The sequence below is a fragment of the Pelophylax lessonae genome (assembly GCF_965119305.1).
Source record: "Pelophylax lessonae genome assembly, chromosome: 3".
NCBI classification, from domain to species: domain Eukaryota; kingdom Metazoa; phylum Chordata; class Amphibia; order Anura; family Ranidae; genus Pelophylax; species Pelophylax lessonae.
Genome location: NC_138770.1, coordinates 307,184,402 through 307,204,676, shown reverse-complemented (window position 1 = coordinate 307,204,676; position 20,275 = coordinate 307,184,402). Strand labels below are relative to the sequence as shown.

General features: G+C 38.6%; 1 protein-coding gene across 1 annotated transcript in view; it reads left to right on the top strand.

Moving 5' to 3' along the window:
* Nucleotides 1-3,738: 3,738 nt before the first annotated feature.
* LOC309550513 (uncharacterized protein) overlaps nucleotides 3,739-20,275 on the top strand; it is a gene marked incomplete at both ends in the record, with an annotated part of 141,269 nt that continues 124,732 nt past the window's right edge. The window contains 4 exons of the mRNA XM_082250876.1: nucleotides 3,739-3,949; nucleotides 5,252-5,290; nucleotides 7,179-7,217; nucleotides 9,426-14,135. Of these exons, the coding sequence (XP_082107002.1) occupies nucleotides 3,739-3,949; nucleotides 5,252-5,290; nucleotides 7,179-7,217; nucleotides 9,426-14,135 (4,999 nt within the window). The remainder of the gene's footprint in view (nucleotides 3,950-5,251; nucleotides 5,291-7,178; nucleotides 7,218-9,425; nucleotides 14,136-20,275) is intronic.

Below are 20,275 nucleotides of genomic sequence, written 5' to 3'. Positions count from 1 at the left end.
CTAATATTGTGACCATATGCAACATTTTATAGTGCCATTGCTGATTTTTTTTAACTGTATGAACAAGAACACTCACTCAGCCATGCGAAAAACTCCAGTATGTCTACTTTGACATCAGCAGACAAAATGAACACCTGCCCAATACCCACACCTCCAACAGCTCCTGGTTTAAAGCAGGTATAAAAACTATTAGATAACTCAATGCAGGCACCTCCCTAACCTCCTTCCAACAATTATGCCAAAAATGACATCTAAATGCCAGGCACTTCTTCGTGTTCCTTCAGCACAGATCTGCTCTGAACCAAGTCCAACTCTCTTCATGCCCCTTGCTCCAGGATTTAATATGATTCTATGATACTCCGTGACCACATATCAAAGGTATAGCCTTTATCTGCAAGCTTTTACTCACTCCTCTCCCTCATGTCAAGACTTCTTTGATGCATAAATGGGAGCAAAGAACCAACCAGACTTATACATCTGATCAATGGAGTCTAGCTCTTACTTCAACACCTAAAGCATCCCACTGCATAGCACAGTGGGAAGTGGTGCAAATTTTTCAAAACTGGTATTTATGTACCCCTCCACCTCATCAAACTGTTGGAGAGAATGCGGTGACTATGGTAAATATAACAAATTTGAGACTTGACTCAGAAATAGGTGGCACCACATTCAACTCAAACTGAACCGCATTCTCCTCAGGAACTGATGTGTGTGGGACCTTTCCTATATCACCGTATTGGTTGGTGCTTCATGTACCTTTTCTTTTCCCCTTGGGAATAGGATCTCCTGAGGAAGCTATATGCAAAACGCGTAGCGATCTATTGGCGTATAATACCTGAGGCCTTTGTTCGGCCCAGACTATCCTAAGACCATCGCAGACCTAGTGTGCTTTCCACCACATACCAGATTATAGTCTGATACGGGCTTGTAACAGGCTCTATGTTATTACCTCATTCGGGACATATTGTTTTTGTATCTATAATACATTTTTTGTCATATGATACAATTTTAATACCTAACATTTTTACTATGTTTTCATAATAAATTTATATTTTTTTATTTGTTGAGTATGTGTTTTTTCTTTATGGGATTACTGGTGGCACCTTAAATGTCCTATTTTTTTTAATGCTCTTCTTTGTTCAATGCGGTGACTATGGCTCTCTATTTCACATTTGGTGGAGCTGTACCAAGCTCTCTAAATTTTGGATGGATCTAGCTCAATTTATCACTTCCATTACTCACACCACCTTCTCTCCTGCTCCTCAATCTATACTCCTAGGCATGGACTCACACCTCTGGCCTTCTAAATTGAAAACTCTTGTGACCCATATTTTCATAGCAACTCGACTGGCCATTGCCAGAAAATGGTAGTGCTTTTACCCCCCCCCCCCCCTCTGTAGAGGAAGTCATATCCATACTAAATGATAACTGCCAACTTGAATATGCTTTTGCTAGGGCCTATCTTCAATTACATTAATTCTATGCCATGTGGCAACCTTGGCTAATGGACTCTAGAAGCCCTAAGAATTCAAATGATCTGAATGATCACCAGAGGTCTGACCCCTATCAAGCCACCCGTTGGCTATCATAGTGACATATTTTCTACTTCGTTCCTAGAATCCTTTATATACAATATGCTCTTCTCAAGTCCTTGTTGTTCTTACAAACTTACCAGGCTCATGTTTGCCTTTCTTCTACATTGTACACTGCTACTAATGCTTGTCAATTGTTTATTTTGTTCTTTAAAAAAACAATAAAAAAACAAAGCAAAAAAAAAAGAACACCTGCTCTTTAGCTAGTGTTTAATAATACATACAACATTAGAAGTGAGAGTGAAAGTGTTTCTGCCTCATCCACATCCCAGTCTGCTCTTCTATCATCCTTGAAACCACTCCACTTTAGCCTCTCATTACCTCAAAGTAGTTATCATCACAGCCATCAAGAGTTAAAACATCAAGTGCTCTTGGTATTTCAACTTTAGAAGCTGAAGAAAGATATTCTCTATCAAGATTTGTACAAAAATGTCAAATTGTGTCTTCATCACTCTGTTCAGAATCAAGTTCTTCTTTGTCCTCCTTTATAAAAACAACTGTTGAGACCAGAATGCCTTTGGAATTTATTTCTGATACATCCAGTTTTACGTTAGTCTTTTGGTTCTTTAAATGCTGCATCATCACAGCCAACCAGATTTAAAACATCAAGTGGATTTTTCAACGTCAGAAACAGGAGAAAGATCTGAAAATTCAACAACCTCAGATTTTTTAAGTGCAAAAAATCTAAATATGTTTTAACTATGTTCTTTAGAACCAAAGCAGGACTAAACCCGTAAGCAAGTATTTGTTTTTTTTTTTTTGCAGTTTACCATTTCTTAGATGTGATGGCTGCATTATTTTTCTTTTGTAGGCTTCCTTTCTTTTGTTTTCACCGGATGATCTAGCCAGCAAGTAAGAACAAGCTGTCTTGTAGAAGTATCAGTTACAGAATTGAGACAATCCATTTAATAATGATAGAGGTGCTTTCAATGATCAGCTTTTATCTATTTATGTAAAACCTTTATCCCAAAAGGAGAAAAAACTGTTTGCTGTAACTGCTTATATAGTGTTAGCTGGAGTTCAGCTCCCATTTGCTAGTGTATCTAAATCTGCTAGTGCATCTAACACTTCCCTCACCCCTTCGTCCAGAGTAGAGGAATACATACGGAAGAGTCTGTCAGTGTCGGTACAGATAGATATCCAGCATGATATTTTTCCCCATTGAGATCTTTTTAAAAATGTTTAAATTGTTTTTTAAACTGTTTTTAAATTGTTCCTTTAATTTTTTTGAGCAGTGTACATTCCACATTAATAATTTTGCCACCAAAATGGTTGTGTGCTGTATATTGCCTCCAGCATTGTTCCTGTTTCTTCTTGCCAGAGGCTGCCATTTTGCTGAAACCCAGAGCCCCTGAACAACCCCTTAAGGTTGTCAGCAAATTGGCCTTTACATTTTTGGCACAGTGATGAAAAATAGAGAGCAACTGAGCATGTGCAGAGCAGAGTGAGACAGTGTATTACTGAATTTTAAGCAGTATACTGTAGGCACTTATTTTAATCGTTTCACATAGCTATACCTGCAAAATGTCCCAGCCTGAAGAGATCTAGCAGGACTTCATTTTCTGATTAAAGTTCCACTTTAAGCTGACCATATACTACATTGACACGTATACTGATATTTGTATAAACATTTATAAAAATGTTGTGTTTGCTTTTAACATTTGATTTTGGGGTGAATGGACTTTCCTGAATGAAAACCACATACATTGTTAGAAATTAATTCATTCAAAAAACAATTTCCATCCTGCTTCTTGGAATTTTCTCATCCTTATGGTCAAAAATGAATGTTGATTTAACCCAACTAAAATTGAAAAAGTAAATGAGTGTTATTAGAAAGAACATAGAAGAACTTAACATTTTTAAAACAAATGATACTAGTGTATGCCCAGCTTTGGAGTGGTTCCACATTTTGGAAGAGCAAAAAAGCCAAACTTGGACTGCAGTATTGTCAATCGGTTGAGAGGGTAGTGTTAAAAGCACTAGTAAACTTAAATGAACTTGACTAACAAATTAAAGCTGCAATGAAACTAACGTTTTTTTTAAGCAGTTACAACAACAGGTTTTTTTTTCTGCTTTTGGAGTGAAGGGTTTACATACTGTAAATCAATAAAACGCTAATCATTATAAGCACCCTTATTAGTGTTAAATGGCTTGTCTCAACATTCTATTTGCCACTTTCCTGGACAGCTTGTTAGATTGTAGAGAGAAAAAGTATTCCTGCTTCACCAATAAGTCACCAGTCTACTCTGTTCAATGTCTACTTGACAAGTGCAATCTGTTTCGTTATGAATCAAAATTTGGACAAAGTCTTGGTTTATTAAGAGATTTGGATGTATCTGAATCTCCAAATCACAATAGTAAGGAATTTCAACAATTCTGAAATAAAGTATAACGAAACAAAACTAAATAGTTTCATTCAGACCTTTTGTTAATGCTTGAAGTATCCGAAATAATGTAACAACATAATGTTTACAAACAGAATGAAGCCAGCAGAGAACTGTCAGTTGTGACCAGAGAGGGGTTACCTTCATCAGGTGTAGCAGGTCATTGTGTTGTCAGGCACCGCTCATTGCAATTAAAGAGGTTGTAAACTCGGTAAAATTTTTTTTTTTTTTTTTACAACCTGAAAGAAAAATACATAATGAGCTAGTATGCATCTCATTACTAGCTCATCATGAAATACTTACCTTAGAATGAGCCCCCGCCGTGCTGTCCGCTCACCTCTATGACGGGCGACATGTCTAGGCGCCCGTCTTCCGGGATCGCGGCATCCGGCCATCTGATTGTCCGGAGCCGCGGTGACATCACTCCCGCGCACGCGCGCGGGAGCAGACAGTCACGGCACGGGGCTCTGAAGGAACGGCATGAGCGGCCGTTCCTTCATAGCGCATGCGCCAGTGACGTCACTGGATGCATCGAAGGTAAATATCTCCTAAACGGTACAAGTTTAGGAGATATTTACAGTACCTATAGGTAAGCCTTATCATAGGCTTACCTATAGGTACAACTTGCAGAGGAGGGTTTACTTCCTCTTTAAGGTTGGATCTACATCGATGGATTCAACTTTTGACATTGGATTTACATTGTGGGACATTATTTTTTGTGTTGCAATTACTTATTTTAATTAAGAACTTTTTTTCTATGGCGCCTGTGTTTTTTTTATCTTTTCAGTTTTCTTTTGTAAATAAGTAAGAGGGAGTATTATGTACCCTATCCATTTTCACATAGAGGGGTTAAATATTTGGGCCCCTTTGTTCTAAAGTGGGATTCTGGATTCTTGCAGAACCCCACATCTGTTTTAGTGGGACAGGATGTAGAGGGGAGACCCTTATCTCCATCTTGCCATTTTGTTCACCCATTTGCTGAACTTCAAGTCTGGTTTTGGGTGGAAATCATCTTTAACCAATACCCAAAGCCCATCCTTATTCACACTTGCACAATCCTTCATTCCCCAAGGCTGTGCATTACTGAGCTGGACACACAGTAAAGAACTTGGAGAAATGTACATAAGTATGATCTATTATGAATGTGCTGGAGAAAGGGGTCCACTATTTAAACTAATTTTAACCAAAATAAAATGTATTACAATGTATATGTTTTGGAAAAATGATTTTTATTCTTAGTTTACATTTGCATTTGTCTTTTTTTGGTTTTTCTAGCTTACAATGAATCTACTACGTCTTCCATTGACTTCACAGGTAAGTGAAAAACCTGCTTCTAGCTCTGCTTGCGGCTTAGTTCACATATGTGTGGCTGCAAGTTCATGCCTGGGATCCAGTATGTCTGTTCACCGGTTCAGGTGTGATTCAGGTCTGAATTTTTGCCTGAATTCACACCTGAACCCGACCCAAACACACACCAAACCCTTTTTCAATCTGGACTGTGGCTGCCGTGGACATGTGGGAACCGGCTCCATTGAGAGCGGGTCACACTTGCCTGTCATGCGAATTGGATGTGGAGAGACCCGTATCCAAATTGCATATGTGTGGACCCAGTCTGAGGAAGGGATGCTAATTCTATTTGTTTAATTAACATTCAGTTTACCACTACAGAAAGTATTTACAAATCTGTTAATTAATGCACAGAGTAGGAGGCAACTAAAATGAGGAATAAAAGGATAAGTTCACCTTTTAAGAAAAAATAATGAATTCACATATTTTTGCTGGAAAAAATCAGCATTTATTATTTTTTCCTACAGGAGCCTTGAAAGTATTGTACTTGTGTTTAGTGGATCATTGGGTGCAATGTCGGGCTTCTGCGGACAAGCTATGCAGCTTTCAGCCCATATGTCTGATACAGGCTGACTGTTTCCAAACTGCAGGGCTTGTGAACGAACTATGAGAGCCTTCATCAGTGCCCTCACAGTCCATTCAGAACTACAAGCTGTCAACCACAGTGGCTGACGCGAGTTGTAGTCTATCTATTCACAAGGATGAATGAATGATGTGACTGTGTGGGCATGAAGTTTTCTGAATTGTGACAGAGGGTGCTGGGAGAAGATCCCCCACCCACTGTCACACTGAGTTGGAGAGAAGGGGGAGAGCCTGCAAAAGCTGGGACATGTTACACGTTCCACTCTAACAACCCCAGCAAAGCATGATCCAATTTGCTACAGCAGGGGAAAAAATTCCTTCCTGATACCCTGGGAGGCAATCGGATATTCCCTGGATCAACTTTACCTATAAATATTAGTACCCATTTATATTATGTACACCTAGGAAAGAATCATAAAGTGGTTGCATGATAAAGTAGTGGTACTGCTACTAAATGACAGACCCAGTCTTCATTCTGTTTGTGAACAAACTGGCTTGCAGGGATTGTTCACAAATGAAGTCAGGGGGGAACTGTTGGTTGTGACCAGAGTAGCTGGGGTTACCTCCGTCAGGCGTGGCAGGTTGTCATCTTGTCAGGCACTGCTCATTGGGACTGAAGCTCAATCTACATCACAGGATGAAGTGATTGAAGTTGGATTTACATTGTGGGACGTTATTTTTTGGGTTGGAGTAATTTTTCTTATAAAGAACTTTTTTTCTATGGTATCTGTGTTTTTTTTTAACTTCTTAGTTAGCTTTTGTGAATGAGTAAGTAGGGGCAATATGTACCCCATACATTTTCACATAGGAGGGGTTAAATATCTGGGCCCCTTTGTTCTAAAGCAGGATTTTGGAATCTGATAAGCCCCCCTCCACAGACCCCTATATCTGTTCTAGGGGACAGGATGCGGAGGTGAAGCTCTTGTCCCCATCTGGCCATTTTGATCACTGATTTTCTGAATCACAGGCAGGCTGGGTTTGGGTCTAAATTCTCCTTAACCGAAACCCAAAGCTTATCCTTGTTCATAACAAATCATACTTGCCCAAACCTTTACGCCCCTGGATAGGGCTATGCATTGACTGGCTGGCCACATAGTCAAGACTTTGGAGGAATGGAGATATACATAAATGTGATCTGTTCTGAATGTTCTGGGCGAAGGGGTCCACTACCTACATCAAGTTTAAGTAAGAGTACCACAATGTACATGTGTTTTTTGTGAATACTAATTTTTATTCCCAGCTAATTTGTATTTGTCTTTTATTTTGTTTCTAGATACCAATGAGTCTACAATGACTTCCGTTGACTTTACAGGTAAGTGAAAAACCTGCTTCTAGCTCTGCATGAGGAAAGGATGCCGATACCATTACCAATTCAGTTTACCATTAAAAGAAGTATGTACAAATCTGAATATGAATAAGTAGAGCAGAAGATAAAAAATAAATAAAAAAATAAATAAGTCAAATGGAAATACACTTTTGTTTTCCTTTAAAGCATGTGTAAACCCCAAAACACAAATATCATATATTACAGCTTACCAGTCCTGAAATATGATGGTTGTATTCATTTTCTTTTTTTTTTGGGCTTGATTTTCTTCCGACTTAACTGGCCATACACTTTTAGACCTTTGAATGAATGTCTAAACGAATATTCATATGAACATTTATAGAAAAATGCTCAGTACATTAGATGACTTTAAACTTTTTTTCGCTTTTAACATTTGATTATGATTTTTCCTCACCAAAAACCACATACCCTGTTAGAAATCCATTCATTCATAGGAGTTTGCCAATTAGCCTTAAAAGGGGCCAAACTTTAGCAGGCAGATGCAACTGCCCCTACCCCTCTTCCTAAGGAATTCTTTAATATTTGCCTGTAAAAACCAAATTTTTAATAAGGGTTGCCAAACCCTAGGAGAAGCACACCTAAGCAAATTCACCTAACCTACAGTTGTGTATTTAGCCTATTCTTTTACAGGGTGTCTACACATTACCTATTTTAGAATTTAAACAGGGTTGCTTTAATAAAACAAGTGTTCAGGCAGTCGGTACTGCTCTAGTGCTTTGAAGTAACTCAATTTTTAGGGCTCCTGGCTTAATTAGCTGTTTCCTTCTGAAGGAAATGAGGGAGATATAGCAATGTCACGGACCTCTATTCTTACAGAGACTGGCCAGTATGTCTAAGGTTTCAGACTGGAATATTTGAGGGCAACACAACATCTTTTGAAATTTGTAAAACAAAATAAAAGGGTAGGGGATGGTGTAAAAAACTTGAATTCCAACACATGGAATATAAATAGGAAATGTTCGAGCAGGAGTATTAAACTGAATTGGCACTGAAAACGTTTTCAAACTCTGATCATTTCTGATTGAAAACCCACAAGAATTCAAGTAAAACTATGGATACAACTTTTTTTTTTTATTTTGGATCCAGCAGGGGAAGGATATAACCCCTGTCAGATTTTTTTTTTTTTTCATTCACAGCCTGTCCCATAGTCAAAACAGTAAGTGAGAGGAAATCCCTACAAATTAAGGGAATTCCTTGGGGTCTCCCAGGTCACCTGAACTAGTGTCCCCATTGGAAGATTTCCCCTCTATTACTTTTCTGGAGACAACCCAATGTTGTGATTTTATTTATTTTTATTTATTTTTAATTTTGCTAATGGTAAGCAGGACTAATAGAGAGAATGGAAGAGGGGTAAAGGTAGCAATAAAAAATGTTGTTCTAATCCCTCTTCACTGTAGCCAAATCTAATATGAAAAGCTTTGCTGTTAGTAATACTTTATTAGATGTAACAATAATAGTTACAATCTATTATAGTGACACTTTGTTATAACAACTAACTTTAGCTTAATCAACATATTAAACCAAAGTGAACATATTTTAAAACACTGCAATTTTCCTTTTCCAGAACCCAGTGCACTTCCTACATTGGCTTCGGAAACTCTTAAAACATCCTCTATTATTCCTAATGCTAGGACTTTTACAGTTCCCACAACACAACTCCCCACTAGAGCTGCAGGCAGTGAAAGCTCTGCTGCTTCTATAAATGCACAGTTAACCTCTAAGGCTGCCAATACCACTTCAGTTGACTCATCTAGATCTTTAATCATGCCATTGCCAGTTGCAACAAATATTGAAATATCAACTCTAAATAATTTCACATTTCTAAAAGCAACAAAAACCCCTACACAATCAGAAACAAGAACTTTAAAAACCTTACCTGAGAAATCATCCAGCAAAACTGGACTTTTTTCAACAATAGATAGCAGCATACTTATGTTATCTGTTTAGTACTATTAGTACATTTACAGTGCAAACATGTGTGGTCACTATTACACTTGATGAAAGTGAAAGTACCCTTGTTTCCTCAACAACTATACCATTTACTGTACTGACATCTAACACCCATAAAATCTGAATCTGAAAAATCTCTAACTTTAGATCTACTGAACCCCTGTTTACATCATCTTTATTTACTTCATAACCCATTGTTTCATTTTCCATTTTCTTCATTTGCAGAAACATCCTCATCAAAAATTCAGACATCAATATTCACTGATACAACTGATGAAAGGGAAAGCACCTCTACTTCACCATCAACTGAACAGTCTACCCTATCTCCTAGTTCATCTGCTGTTTTATCGACATCAGAAAACAGGACAGTTTCTTTGCCACCCAGCCCAGTTCCAATATATACCTCACAGTTCACCGATGCATCTGCTTCCTCATCTACTGAGAAAATCACTACTTATGAGTCATCAACAAAATTTCAAACATTTACTGATGCAACTTTCAATGAATCATCTGCCTTTTCATATATAACATCACCAGGGGTAACAATTAAGGAAACCTCAGATACAAATATGATATCAGCTTCAGCAGCAACAAGCAGATCTGAGCTGTCATCCTCTGAAAATTATCCACAAGAAACAGTGAAGCAAACATCAAGCACAAGTATGATTTCAGCTGCAGAAACAGCAAGTGGACCTGAGCTGTCAGCCTCTGAATTTGAAACAATCTTTAACTCTACATCTACAGAACCACTGACTACATCCTCATTAATTACATCAGAACCTCTATCTATATCTACAGAGACATCTAGTTCAGCCACTCTTGTTTTTACAGCAGAACCCAGCACAGCTGCCAAATATACCTCAGAATATTCCAGCACATTTGCTTCCACATTCACTGAAGAAAGTAATGAGTCATCATCAAAAATGCTCACATCTATATTTACTGAAACAACTGCTGAAAGTGAAAGTGACCCTGCTTACCCAAATACTGAACAATCTACTGAATTAAATTCTTTCCCATCTGAATCTACCTCTGATTTCCCAATAACTGAACAGTCCACTGAATTAATTTCTATTCCATCTGAAACTTTCACAAAAGAGACACCTATTACTTCACACTTAACATCATTAGAAGAAACAGTGAAGCAAACATCAAGTACAATTTTGTCATCAGCTGCAGAAACAGTAAGTGGACCTGAGCTGTCAACCTCTGAATTTGAACCAACCTTCAAAGTTACATCTACAGAATCACTGACTACATCCTCTTTAATTGCATCACAACCCGGCATTTCCCAATCCTCATCTACAGAGCCATCCAATTCAGCCACTCTTCTTTTCACTACAGAATCCAGCACAACTGCCAAACATGCATCTGAATTTTCCAGCGCAGTTGCTTCCACGTCCACTGAAGAAAGTAATACTTATGAGTCATCATCGCAAATGCTCACATCTATATTTACTGAAACAACTGCTGAAAGTGAAAGTGACCCCGCTTACCCAAATACTGAACAACCTACTAAATTACATTATTTCCCATCTGAAACTACCTCTGCTTTCCCAATAACTGAACAGTCCACTGAATTCATTTCTATCCCATCTGAAACTTTCACAAAAGAGACACCTATTACTTCACACTTAACATCACTAGAAGAAACAGTGAAGCAAACATCAAGTACAATTTTGTCATCAGCTGCAGAATCAGTAAGTGGACCTGAGCTGTCAACTTCTGAATTTGAAACAACCTTCAAAGTTACATCTACAGAATCACTGACTACATCCTCTTTAATTGCATCACAACCCGGCATTTCCCAATCCTCATCTACAGAGCCATCCAATTCAGCCACTCTTCTTTTCACTACAGAATCCAGCACAACTGCCAAACATACATCTGAATTTTCCAGCGCATTTGCTTCCACATCCACTGAAGAAAGTAATACTCATGAGTCATCATCGAAAAGGCTCACATCTATATTTACTGAAACAACTGCTGAAAGGGAAAGTGACCCTGCTTACCCAAATACTGAACAATCCACTGAATTCATTTCTATCCCATCTGAAACTTTCACAAATGAGACACCTACTACTTCACACTTAACATCACTAGAAGAAACAGTGAAGCAAACATCAAGTGCAATGATGACATCAGCTGCAGAAACAGTAAGTGGACCTGAGCTGTCAACCTCTGAATTTGAAACAACCTTTAAAGTTACATCTACAGAATCCCTGACTACATCCTCTTTAATTGCATCACAACCCGGCATTTCCCAATCCTCATCTACAGAGCCATCCAATTCAGCCACTCTTCTTTTCACTACCGAATCCAGCACAGCTGCCAAACATACATCTGAATTTTCCAGTGCATTAGCTTCCACATCCACTGAAGAAAGTAACACTCATGAGTCATCATCGAAAATGCTCACATCTGTATTTACTGAAACAACTGCTGAAAGGGAAAGTGACCCTGCTTACCCAAATACTGAACAATCTACTGAATTACATTCTTTCCCATCTGAGACTACCTCTGCTTTTCTAATAACTGAACAGTCCACTGAATTCATTTCTATCCCATCTGAAACTTTCACAAAAGAGACACCTATTACTTCACACTTAACATCACCACAAGAAACAGTGAAGCAAACATCAAGTGCAATGATGACATCAGCTGCAGAAACAGCAAGTGGACCTGAGCTGTCAACCTCTGAATTTGAAACAACCTTCAAAGTTACATCTACAGAATCACTGACTACATCCTCTTTAATTGCATCACAACCCGGCATTTCCCTATCCTCATCTACAGAGCCATCCAATTCAGCCACTCTTCTTTTCACTACCGAATCCAGCACAGCTGCCAAACATACATCTGAATTTTCCAGTGCATTAGCTTCCACATCCACTGAAGAAAGTAACACTCATGAGTCATCATCGAAAAGGCTCACATCTATATTTACTGAAACAACTGCTGAAAGGGAAAGTGACCCTGCTTACCCAAATACTGAAAAATCTACTGAATTACATTCTTTCCCATCTGAGACTACCTCTGCTTTCCCAATAACTGAACAGTCCACTGAATTTATTTCTATCCCATCTGAAACTTTCACAAATGAGACACCTACTACTTCACACTTAACATCACCACAAGAAACAGTGAAGCAAACATCAAGTGCAATGATGACATCAGCTGCAGAAACTGTAAGTGGACCTGAACTGTCAACCTCTGAATTTGAAACAACCTTCAAATTTACATCTACAGAACCATTAACTACATCTTATTTAAATACAGCAGAACCCAGCATTTCTCTACCCTCATCAACAGAGACATCTAGTTCAGCTACTCTTGTTTTTACAGCAGAACCCAGCACAGCTGCCAAATATACTTCAGAATATTCCAGCACATTTGCTTCCACATCCACTGAAGAAAGTAACACTCATGAGTCATCATCGAAAATGCTCACATCTATATTTACTGAAACAACTGCTGAAAGGGAAAGTGACCCTGCTTACCCAAATACTGAACAATCTACTGAATTACATTCTTTCCCATCTGAGACTACCTCTGCTTTTCCAATAACTGAACAGTCCACTGAATTCATTTCTATCCCATCTGAAACTTTCACAAAAGAGACACCTATTACTTCACACTTAACATCACCACAAGAAACAGTGAAGCAAACATCAAGTGCAATGATGACATCAGCTGCAGAAACAGCAAGTGGACCTAAGCTGTCAACCTCTGAATTTGAAACAACCTTCAAAGTTACATCTACAGAATCACTGACTACATCCTCTTTAATTGCATCACAGCCCGACATTTCCCAATCCTCATCTACAGAGCCATCCAATTCAGCCACTCTTCTTTTCACTACAGAATCCAGCACAGCTGGCAAACATACATCTGAATTTTCCAGCGCATTTGCTTCCACATCCACTGAAGAAAGTAACACTCATGAGTCATCATCGAAAATGCTCACATCTATATTTACTGAATCAACTGCTGAAAGGGAAAGTGACCCTGCTTACCCAAATACTGAACAATCTACTGAATTACATTCTTTCTTATCTGAGACTACCTCAAATGAACCATCTGATTTGTCACATCTAACATCACCAAAGGCAACAATAATGGAAACACTAAGTACAAATATGATTTCATCTGCAAAAGCAACGAGCAGATCTGGGCTATCGACCTCTGAATATCAAACAACTTTTGACTTTACATCTCCAAAACCATTGACTACATTATCTACATTTACATCAGAACCTGAAATGTCTTTATCCTCATCTACTGACACCTCCAGTATCTCTACTCTTTTATCCACTCTGGAACCCAGACAAACACCTATATATACCTCAGAATTTACCAGTTTATCTGCTTCATCATTTACTGAGAAAATCACTACTTATGAATCATCATCAAAATTGCAAACTACTATATTGACTGAAAAAACTGCTGAAAGTGAAAATGCCCCTGCTTCCCTAACAACTGAACAGTCTACTGAATTACATTCTATTGAGACTACCTCAAATGAATCATCTGCTTATTCACATCTAACATTACCAAAGGCAATATTAATAGAAACATTGAGTACAAATATGATTTCAGATTCTGAAGCAACAAGCAGATCTGACATATCAACCACATCACTTAATCATTCTTTTTATTCAATTGTCACTTCACCAAAGCCATCAGGTGGTGATGATTTTTCATCTTCACAAATCCCTAGCAGCTCTACAGAATCACAATTAAAAAGTTCCTCTGCATCAACCCCTAACACAACTACTAAATCAAATATTGCTACTACATTTCCTGAAAATAACGGTTTATCTACATCAACTAGCTCAGAGTCAACATCAACTTTGTTTTTTGACCCATCATCCAGCACTGTTTTGAATTCAACAGCATTTCCGAATTTTTCATCTTCATCATCACCACTAACAGGTACATTTTTCTTTTCATGTAATAGATGCAAAAAATGACCTATTTATTCATCTTGATAGAGCTGATCTAGTCAGATTGCTTCTTTTAGAGATCCACATTTGTATTATCAAATTCATTTCTCCTTTGCTTTTGCTTGAAAGTATTATCCTGTTTAGCAAAGAAAATACAGTAATTAAGAGTTGATGATATTTAGTTTCAGTACATCAGTTTGATGTTTAGTTTTTATTGTCAGCCCTAAACCTCATAGAACTGGGTGGAAAAAGCCTCTATATACTTCTGCTCTTCATAAACTCCAGCATTTTTCTTCTTGAGGAAACAGTTTTACACCTTCACACAGAATTTTAACTAAAGCAAAAATAAGAATTTATCTACAAACTACAGTGCACCTGACAGACTGTAGGTGGACCTTCATGTCCCCATGAAGCTTATTCCTCCCCACTTTGATTACTAATCTCTCCAGTGTGAAATATGCTCTCTCTCTCTTTTTCTCACAGTAGTGTCTTCACTCCTTAAACTCTAGTTTCGGTGTAGCACACAGACCAGGTTAATCCAGTGGTTTGATCATAGGTTCTGATCCCTTAGTGGAGCAAGCAGCCAAGCACAGAGTATTTTCAACCAGATGTATCAAATCTCACTCAGTCCTCAGACAGTAATCAGGCACATAGTACCTTTTTTGTTGTTTTTATTTGTTTTGTACAACTGGGATGGGCTCCTCTAAGGGCACAGCCCCAGCAGCATGTCTGGGACATTCCCTCTAGCAAAAAGAGGTGTAAAGGTCACAGTTTTTCTCCTGAGAATTCTCTAAGGCCTACTTACTGTGATCTAGGCAATCTGAAGGCCTTCTTTCAGCTTAATTTGATGTTGACATAAAGCATCCCAGGAAGATCCCCTCTGGGTGTTGCCTTGAGTGTTCCTTCAACTTTAGGGGTGATCTTTCAGCTCCTTTGTAAGCTAGAATCATCCAGGACTTCTGCAAATTTCTTCTACGCCTGGAAAGGTTTAACAGCTTTTTGAGGCTGGGTCAATCTCCAGCAGGTGAAGGACCCTGCTATTCTCTGCTCTCACCCTTATTTACCACTCTCAGCCCCCTCTTGGTCACTTAATCGACCAGGGATTGGCAGAGTCTGCATATAGGGCCAGCTCAGACTTTCCTCTTTCCGGCTCACTATGTTTCCAGAAAATTAGGGAAAGACAGGAGGAGACGGGCAAGCCTTCAATTGCAGAACCAGAGTAGACAAAAAGTGATCCACAAGCTCCGCTGGCTACAGCAGAGCCTAATCACTACATTTACCTCTCACTACCCTAAGTAGCACTTGGCAAGCATGGTGATACACCTGTGTTCCTCTTCTTTTCTCCACAGCTTATATAGATTACCCTCACTTCTGCCCTATTGGCCAGGGACATGTGCATTTTTATAAATCTTCTTTCCATCCTATTTACCCCCTGCTTTTCCAAACTTTTTGGGAGATTTCACACATTCTTGGCCCTCTTCTCCTCTATCTAACTTTCACCCCCAAGCCTGACACCCTCCTTCCTCTGACAGCAGCAACTATCCACACACTTTCATTTCTATGCCCCTGTTACCAAGAGCCATTCCCCCCCTCTGATCCCTTGCCTCCATCTTCCCATGTGTCCACTCAGTCTGTAACAAGTTTTCCTCTGTTCATGACCTCTTTATCTCCAACTCCTTTAACTTACCTGCTATTACAGAAACATGGCTTCAGAAATCTGACTTTGCCCACTCCCCAAATCCAGCGAATGAAAATTAGATGGAGTTTGAATCCTTCTATCTCCACAAAGCACTTTCAGGCTATTTCTATACCTGTGTAAAAAAATATACAGAATATATTCCACGCGCCAATGGGAAAGGGTGTATTATTATGTGCAAACAATCTGTATACTTGGGAATAAATAAATAAATAAGTTGGTGAAGAAGCAGTTGCTGTAGGAAAAAAGGGTATGCTAAAAGGTGAATGGTCTTGTAAAAAGACCAAATACAGTGCTTGCTGTTAAATAACTAATGGATAGCAATATACATGCCAACTTCTTATGGTAAACGTGAGTGTGTGTTAAAAAAATATATCATAAAATGATATCAATAAATAAATGAATATACGTAGATCATCAAAATTCCCAATAAATAGTTAAAACGGTGCCATAAAAGTGCATAGGTGACTAAGTGTATAAAGTATAAAAATATAAAATAAATAGATCACAATCAACAATATACAAAAGAATAAATGAACAGTCCAGAGTATATGGTGACTTTGTGCTCAAAAAAAAATATATATAATGTCCTTAGTGAAAGTGAATCTTCAAAATTCAAGGTGCACATGCTCAGGCTTGATTGGCTGTGTCAGCGATTTCAGGTCCCAAGTGAATTAATAAGTTTGATCACTTACCAGATCTAGTGGGTCCTAAATGCCATATGGCACTAGAACCATTCGAGCTTAAAAGCCCCCTGGGCTAGATGGGTTCCCTTTATGTGTAGTCCTATGGGCTGGTAACGGCTCCTTAGGCTCCAGGGCAAACAACCCGGTGTAGTAGGGAGGGAAAAAGAATGCTCCAAATAGTATCGTATATTAGAGTTCAAAAAGTTTATTACCTAATACACGGGTTCAAGATAATAAAAAGCAGAAATACAGTGTCATTGGTGGTCAGCGGTGCGGGCTGCACGTCCTCCTCGCGGAATGGTGAGCTGGCTCCTGGCTTGTGCTCCACCTGCGTGACGCAACAAAGCTATGCGGTCCAAGCTGACGTGTTTCGTCACCGGAAGTGACAAAATGCGTCAGCTTGGACCGCATAGCGTAGTAACATCCCAGCTTCTCTGAAGACGTCACAGGAAGCGACAAAACGCGTCACGTCGGGGCACGTCTAGGTGGAGCGCAAACTGGAAACCTCCACTCGCTACTCTGCTGAGAGGACTTGCAGCCTGTATGTTTGACTGCTTGGCATTTGTTTTAAACGTTTTTATGCAATTTTACCCACCGAATGGGAATAAATAGCTTTCATACTATACTACACCATCTGGAGCATTTTCCATTTTCCTATATACTGGACCCCACCAGTCTGAACAAGCTAGGATCCATCTCCTTGCTCCTGTTTACCTTCAAATTTCTAGTAAGTCTACAACCATTGTAAAGCAGAGTGCAAACTGTTGGCACTATATAAATCCTGCATAATAATAATAGACCTACTCATAAAGTGTATTATACCTATATTTTTTTTTAACAAGGGTATGGTGACTTATATCCTGGTTTCGCAATCTCTCTGCTTTGTTATTTCCCAGCTTTACTAAGTGCCTTTTTAACGCTTCCACTGTTGTAAATGTAGGGCTTTTGTCAGCAGCAGCATGGGCTTTCACACCTATGTACAATATAGCAGCAGCAGGTTTTTTACATTTGTTAATCCAACCTGGCTTACTGATGGAAGCCTGATCATTTCCATACCTCCTATGAGGTACAACCTTCCTCCACCCCTCCCATCCCCTCCTGCTATGTGTCCTGGGCTCCATTGCCCATTACAAAAAATAATAATGATCAATGGGGTTAATAAACTGACTGTTTCTCTACAGTGCCATCACTAATCTGTGTGAGCCGACCTAACCAGAGCATAAATCAAAAAATATGTCCCATATAGATCTCAGGACAAAGAAGTTATAAAGTCAGCTCAGAATTGGCCGAAGGAAAAAGTTCTATCAGAAGTGTTCTGAATCTTAAATTGTATTTATTGGATAGATTGTCACATAAGCTGATTGTATGCCGTGACAATAGTAGTTATATTAGCTACATACATAGAGTGTTTTAAAGACACTCACATGTGTGGTTAAACAAATACCTCTGGCTGGTAAATAAAGTTGTCTTTTCTCCCTTCAAGAAGCAAGTAGAGACTTGAGGATAAGATTCCGATATTGATGCCTCTACTGAGTTCAGAGATAGCTGGAAAACAATGTATCAATCTCCGTAGCCCGCCATCTAACAGGGATCTGAATTGCAGTGTCACGGCCACTAGTGAACGTGTTTCGCAAGAGAATTGCATAGCTTCGTCTGGACCATTGCCCATTAGGCTGCGAAGCATAGTGATCAGTGAACATTCTCATGTAGCACCCTCCTCTAGATAGGCTGCTAAGTTAAATATAGTTTTTGGCTTCACTGTAGTGAGTGAAGCATTGATTGATTGTTTTTGCCTGTTAGGGGTTACCTGAGCAGAGTGTTTGATTTCTCCCACATGCCCCTGAAAGGGGTTTCCAGAAAGGTTTTTCTACTTAGATGTTTGTCCTCCTACTAACTGCTATTAACGATTGTGGAGTACCCTATGATTCAGTGCCCCCCTCCAGGGGTAAGTGCTATATGCATGTATATATATATAGATATATATATCTATATATATATATATATAAGAAAAAAAGTCCACAGGGATTTCTGCACTATATATATATATATATATATATATATATATATATATATATATATATTCGGATCTATTCAGGGAGATTTTGGGTGGGAAAGAGCCTCCAACCCTGACTGTGGGTGTTTTGGTCCTAAAAGGGTTAATACATCTGCAGGAGAGGGCAGAAAAGGACAGAAAGCAGTCAGCAGGTGTCCATGAGGTGCGGCGTGGGGCAGGATACACTTTTCAGGGGAGCTGCACCCTGTTTTGCTACTGAGATACAGCTGTGGTGAATTTTCTTTGGACCCCTGCAGCACGCAGGAACTTTAAACCCTTTTATGAGACAATGTTATACCGTACTAAGGGTGAGCTGATGGAATGATGGAATGATTTGTTTTTCATGCTCCCAAATAAGCTATATTTGTTCATTTTATAAGCAGGTGATATCTGGAACCTCAAATATCACTATATATATATATATATATATATATACAGTGGGGATCGAAAGTTTGGGCACCCCATGTAAAAATTTGTATTAATGTGCATAAAGAAGCCAAGGAAAGATGGAAAAATCTCCAAAAGGCATCACATTACAGATTAGACATTCTTATAATATGTCAACAAAAGTTAGATTTTATTTCCATCATTTACACTTTCAAAATAACAGAAAACAAAAAAATGGCGTCTGCAAAAGTTTGGTTCGGGTGGTTGTTCACCCCTTGGAGTATTGGTGATGTCTCTCTCTGGGGTTGTGTTAACTGATATTGTAGTTATATTATTCTGCCATTTATAAGCTGTTTCATTCCTATAGTCACTCACATCCCTTGTGTATTTCCTCTTTTTCCTTGCTGCAGTCTTCATCTTTTATCTCCATATCTTTATTGAGTCTGGTAGAGAGACTATTAAAATCAGGTAGATCTTGTAGAGGATCTATGAGTTTTTTTAACTCACCAATTTGTTCATCAATTTTTCAAATTTTCTGTTTTCTTTTAATAAGAAAGTGAAGTATCTCTAATCCTTGGTTATTAAATTATTTATAGTTTTAGGAGTTTTTATCTCCATTACTTATAGCCATCACAATTTTTACCATTATTGTGTAGACCGATTCGATTTATTATTAATGGCATTTTTTTAGGGGATCTTTTTTCCCTAGTTTCGAAAGGCTATATTTATTTATTAGGCAGATATATTTATTAGGCAGTTATTGCTATTTTTAACTAGCCTATTTCTAAATTAGTTTATTATGGGTTTTATTTTAGCTCATTTACTGTCATTTCTTGATTATTATCCATTCCGATTTTTAATGCATCTGTGTTCCATTTCATTACTGTCATTTTGATGCATATATTGTTGTTAAGACTTGCTCTGTTACTGAGCCCCAATCTGGTGGTGGTTCTGTGAAATATATGTTGTTTAGCGGTCGCCATGGTGACCGCTTGCTATAGCCGGTACGTCAGTCGTCTTCTTATCCCTTGATAAAGTGACGTTGTGCTGTGATGCAACGCGTCCGGAGAAGCCATCTGAAGTCACTTCCGGTCCTCGGCCGAGACCGGAAGTCCCCGGAATACACCGCCATACCGCTGCCACGCTACAAATGCTGTATTACTTTGGTTAAAATGTGAGTTTTTTTACCTTATGCTTTTACAAATAAATGGTTTTATAAAAACTTACTACACTATGAAGTCCTCCCCTTTATCTGTGGTTTGAGTTTCAAACCCTACCTAGGATATTTCCCCTTTGATGTTTGATGC